The sequence below is a fragment of the Vigna radiata genome, chromosome 5 (genome assembly GCF_000741045.1).
Source record: "Vigna radiata var. radiata cultivar VC1973A chromosome 5, Vradiata_ver6, whole genome shotgun sequence".
NCBI classification, from domain to species: Eukaryota; Viridiplantae; Streptophyta; class Magnoliopsida; order Fabales; family Fabaceae; genus Vigna; species Vigna radiata.
Window position 1 is genome coordinate 30,858,209 of NC_028355.1, and position 5,154 is coordinate 30,863,362.

Below are 5,154 nucleotides of genomic sequence, written 5' to 3' on the forward strand. Positions count from 1 at the left end.
TAAAAAATTTCTTATTATGAAATTATAAAAATAATTTATTAATATTTTTTTAAAAATTTAATAATACTTTTATGATTAAATATATTTTTATTCTTTAAATTTTAATACAAAATTTGAATTTATCATTATCTCAAACTTAATTATCTCTAATTTTTCAAAATAAATAAATACAATTTTTCTAACGCTAAATTTTTTATATATCAATTAGTTTATTATGCATGTAAGAAAAAGTTAAATAAGTTTAAAGATTAAAATTTGTGAAAGGTTATAATATACACTAATTTCAATTTAACATCAAATTTAGGGATGAAAAATATGAAATCCTATTTATTATTTTCTAATTAATAATTATGTAAAAATATTTATTAAAATAAAAGAAAGATGCTTACATGTATATTTACATGTATTTTTCAAATTATAACACTTAACATAAATGTTCATTTTCTCTACAAAATTACAATTTATTGTTGGATATTTAGTCTTTTTTTGTAAAAAAGAAAACCCATAGACTAGCCCTGACCCACAGGACTTTGGGACTTTTTAACCCTGGGAGCTTTTTTAATAAAAGGCTCTTTTAACCCTGAAAGCTTTTTTAACCCCAACCCATATAGATTAAGGTCAGGACCTATTATAAGGATCTATTATAAGAACCTATTTGACAGGTCTACCCACAACCAAGACCCTTAATCTCTTTCTCCACCAACTTTCGCAAATACCATCACATTGTCCACCACCATAATTTTTCTTATAGTTTTGGTCCAACCTAACTAAGAGATTGTCATCCATAACTAAATGAGATTTCTTATGAGGATAGCACGATATGAAATAGGAATACGACTAAACCACAAAGGTCTTTGTTTTGGGGGTTGGTAGAGACCTAGTCTAGAATCTATCATGGGCAAGTAGAGCCCGGGCTAACCAAACGAGAGCATATGTCAGGTGCATGGCTTCTATGTGAAACCAATTCAACTACACAAGCTTAAATGATCAATTTCAAGTGTTTGACTATGAATCGCATAATTCTCTCATTCCTTCAAGAATTGTCATAGGATTATTACATAAATGGAAATATTGCCAACTGCTCTCAAACAAGTTTTGCATTTGAAAGTGAAAACTTAATCATGGTAGACAATCAAGAATTTCCTTTAAAGCATTCAAACAATGTATAGTTGCATCAAATGATGAGTTTTAATTAATCATGTATCGATGCCTCTTTGAATTGGTACCGAGAATGTTCAATATAGTGATGCAGCTACAAGGTAATGAGGCCACTGCCCAGAATATATCATATAAGGTAAGTCCATAAAAAAGAAGCTAATGCATCTTACTGATTAATTAAAAGTTGAATACAAAGTATTTTGTGCCAAAATTCAGATTCAACCATTTATATCAAATAGGTACATACATTTTAGTATGACGTAACATACTCCAAAACAACAAAACATGCTAGAACTATGAAATTCTCTTTGTTTCTGTAATTAAACATCATATGAAAATTCAATGATGGCAAAAGAGAAACCTTTCTTAAACGAGAATAGCTTCTCCTTAAATTCCTCCATAATCTTTGATTTTCCCAACCAAAGGCTAACGAGGTAAAAACTAATCCTTTCCAGCACCAAAACATTTTCCATAAAATATTTAGCTAAACATAGCTCATGTTCGCATCCATGCAGTTTATCAAATTTCACAACCTGAAGGGTAGATGTCAGACAATCGGGCACAGCAACAGAATTCAGAACTTGTGTGTCAAATGTAGATACTCCCTGATGATCATAAATTGAAACGAAATCCAAATAAAAATAAAATGTTTAAGACAATAGCAAAAGCTAAATGTATTTGCAAGCTATTACCAACCTTGAAATGTAGAGTCTTCAGAATCGGAGACTTATGAAGTAAACCCAACAAAACCTCACCACTAACCAAGCCAAGCTTCAAATGGCTCAACATTTTAAATGAAGGTAGCTTAGCCACTTTTGATTGAGCAAGTAACTATATTTCAGAACGAAAAACCAATAGGTATTATGATACTTTCATATTACTGAACAATCTTTCAAATTCTTTTATATTATAATTTTGCATTATCGATATGGGACTTCCATCAACTACAAAGAATTAGTGAGTGAATGATGCTTACTTACCTCACAACCCTCAAATGTGAGACATCTCATTTGTCTGAATTCATTGAGAAGCACAAGTGCGCGATTCTCGGTTTCGGCAACTCTGTTTATCGGACACTGCTTCACAACTACATTAACAGAAGCATTATGCGCCGACGATGAATCTAAGAGCCTAAAGTAATATGATATATTAGCCAATCCACAATAACTGAAATGTTTCAGACTGAAACGAGAAAAATAAATTGCAAGCACAGACGTCTCATTGGACATGGACACAGCGTCTTCCACTATGACAACCCTTTCAAGTATAGGCACTACTAGATGTAGACGATTGCCATTTAACCATCTGCAATTCACGGTTTCAAACACTTTGAGAAGTGGGAAACTAAGAGTAAGGACTTTTGAACTAGGGTGAAGAGTGAACAAGATTCCAGAAAACTTCAGTAGTTTCAGGCTATCAAATCTAGCAAAGATTTTAGGAACCCTAATGGCACAAGAATCCATCTTAAGCACTACTTCTTCTAGTAACTTGGAGTCGAAAAGATAATGAGATGCAAGGGCTGAAAAGGACATCTTAGAATGTGTTTCAACACGAAGATTTCTACTCCTGGTCAAGATGTTGGGTATCCAAGTGTTGAGAAGAGACGTATCATACTTGTTAGCTAGAAGGATTGAGAAACTTTCGAAAGTTGAAGTTTTGGTAAGAAGAAGTGCCCTATACACAAAGTTGAGAAAGGACATTTTTCCACCGGTTTTCTTCTTCAAAGAGTAGAACTCAGTGTCGTCTAAGTCCAACCTGGTGATGAATGTCCAGCGAAAAAGCCATTTCTTGGATAAAACACTTGTACGAACTGCATCTTTAGTTGGAAGAAATGAAAGTATGCGACTTATGAGCGGTTCAGGTAGCTTGCTCATTGTGTCTTCATCATTTATCATCTTCTTTCTCTTCGGAAGCTTTTGATTACCTTCGACAGATGATGAACCCTCCATCTTTGCAAGAGAAGCACTGTTCATTTATACTGAAGCTATATATAAGACACAACACAATATCACAACTTCATAGATTTAACACAAGTGGTTGATGATGCAGGAATACAGATAGACTAACATGCATGTAACTTCAGAAGTTCTCACTCACCTTCGATTGTGAAGAAGGAAGATTGTGATGAAATCGTATTTCTTTCTTGACGCATACAACAACCAATTCAAAAGAGAGGGAAACTGAAAAATAAACAGTGAGCTGGTAGCTGGGAAATTGACGTGTGACATGTATCAATGTCTTTTCATCTTACACACTGTACTTTTCTTTTACCCTTGAAACTTGAGACAGAAAAGGTCGAAAATGATAAACTCTACCGCCAATGTCTAATCAATGTTTACTCATTCTATTTTTTCATTGTTTTATATAATTTTTTTTTTTGAATGAGATGTATTTTTTCTTTTTACTTTTCACCCCGTAATACATATAGATGTAAATTATTTAAACATTTAATGTACAAATCTTTCGATGGAGGTGTAGTTAATATGATTTTAAATTTTTGAATAATAAATTAATACAAACAAAATTTTAAAAGTAACTAATACAGAATAAGAGAAACGAGAATTTTTTCCCGATGTACTTTAAAAAAAAAAAAACATTCTCAAATTACATTATATGCTGCTTTATTTCCTTAAATGTACTTATTTATTACAAAAAATGAGTATTGTGAAATTTTCGAAATTTTCTATTGTTATTCTTTTTACACCTCAACATTCTCATGTTATTTTCGTCGTTTTCTTGTCATTTTTCATTGTGTTTACCTGATCTGATACATTTTGTGTTGTAGTAGTTATTTGAAATTGAGTAGTTACTAGATTGGTGCATTGATCATGATGATCATGTCTAAGCTTTTCATTAGTTGCTATTGGACTTGTCTTTCTCTTACGATTTTTCCTCTAACGATAGATGATCACCATTCATTGTTCTTTCATAGTCACATTCCGGGTGTATTCACTTGGAGTGATGAAAGATTATTTGGAAACAGTAATTGAGTAGATTTGAAGGTGATTTTTTTTGTGTTCATTTGAGTGAATTTGAAGGTAATTGAGGGTGGATTTGGAGGTAAAATTTGTGAAAATTAATGTAAGATTTGATTGTTGTGACAGTTTTAAAAAATTTGTTTAATTGGTAAAAATCAAAGATTATCAAAATGTTCCTAAATATTAAAGTAATATAAAATGATATTTATTAAGAGTAAAATATTAAAAATAATAATTAAAATTAATTTTAATATTGTAAAAAAAATATTTTAGTAAAATAAATTTATTTTTAATTGTAATATTATTATTATTTATTACCAAAATAAATTATATTTTTAAAGAAAGAAATAATTGATCAGACAACCACCGCCACCCAAAGAGTCTTTGTAATTAATTTGGAAGTTTTAACCACCACCACCACCCAAACCATACTTATCACCCTCTTTAAAAAATGGGGATGGAGTAGGATTACCAAAAAAAAGTCTCAGCGTCTTCCTATCCTACGCAATAACTAGAAGAAATCTCGTTGCTTCCTAAAAAAGGCCACCCAAAATCCTCAACGACAAAACCAAAATCACACATTGATATTAAAATTGCATGCGACGTTTTAGAAGTTAAAGAAGACCTTGCCGTCGTCGAGCGACGGAAGATCCAACACCTGATTGGCGGAGGTGCGCAACATGTGGAAGTTGGAGAAAATCTCGCTATAGACTTCAAAGCGTAGCGAGAGTGAGTGGCCGCCGGCGAACCTCAACGTGTCGCCGTATGCGTGGTTGTATAGAGCTTCGATTGGAAAAGCTGCGCCCATCACTCCCAAGAAGAAGAAGAGGAAGAAGAAGAAGAAGAAGAGGAAGAAGAAGAAGAAGAGGAGGAAGAAGAAGAAGAGGAGGAAGAAGAAGAAGAGGAAGAAGAAGAAGAAGAAGAGGAAGAAGAAGAAGAAGAAGAGGAAGAAGACGAAGAAGAGGAAGAAGAAGAAGAAGAGGAAGAAGAAGAAGAAGAAGAAGACGAAGAAGAAGAA

At 32.5% G+C, this 5,154-nt stretch overlaps 1 protein-coding gene across 1 annotated transcript; it reads right to left on the minus strand.

Moving 5' to 3' along the window:
* Positions 1-1,383: 1,383 nt before the first annotated feature.
* LOC106760590 (F-box/LRR-repeat protein At3g58900-like) lies at positions 1,384-3,131 on the minus strand. The gene is made up of 3 exons (XM_014644010.2): positions 2,139-3,131; positions 1,855-1,989; positions 1,384-1,763 (listed from the first exon to the last, which is right to left on the minus strand). Exons 1-3 carry the CDS (start codon positions 3,129-3,131, stop codon positions 1,479-1,481), a joined length of 1,413 nt encoding a protein of 470 aa, XP_014499496.1. The 3' UTR covers positions 1,384-1,478.
* Between the last annotated feature and the right edge of the window lie 2,023 nt (positions 3,132-5,154).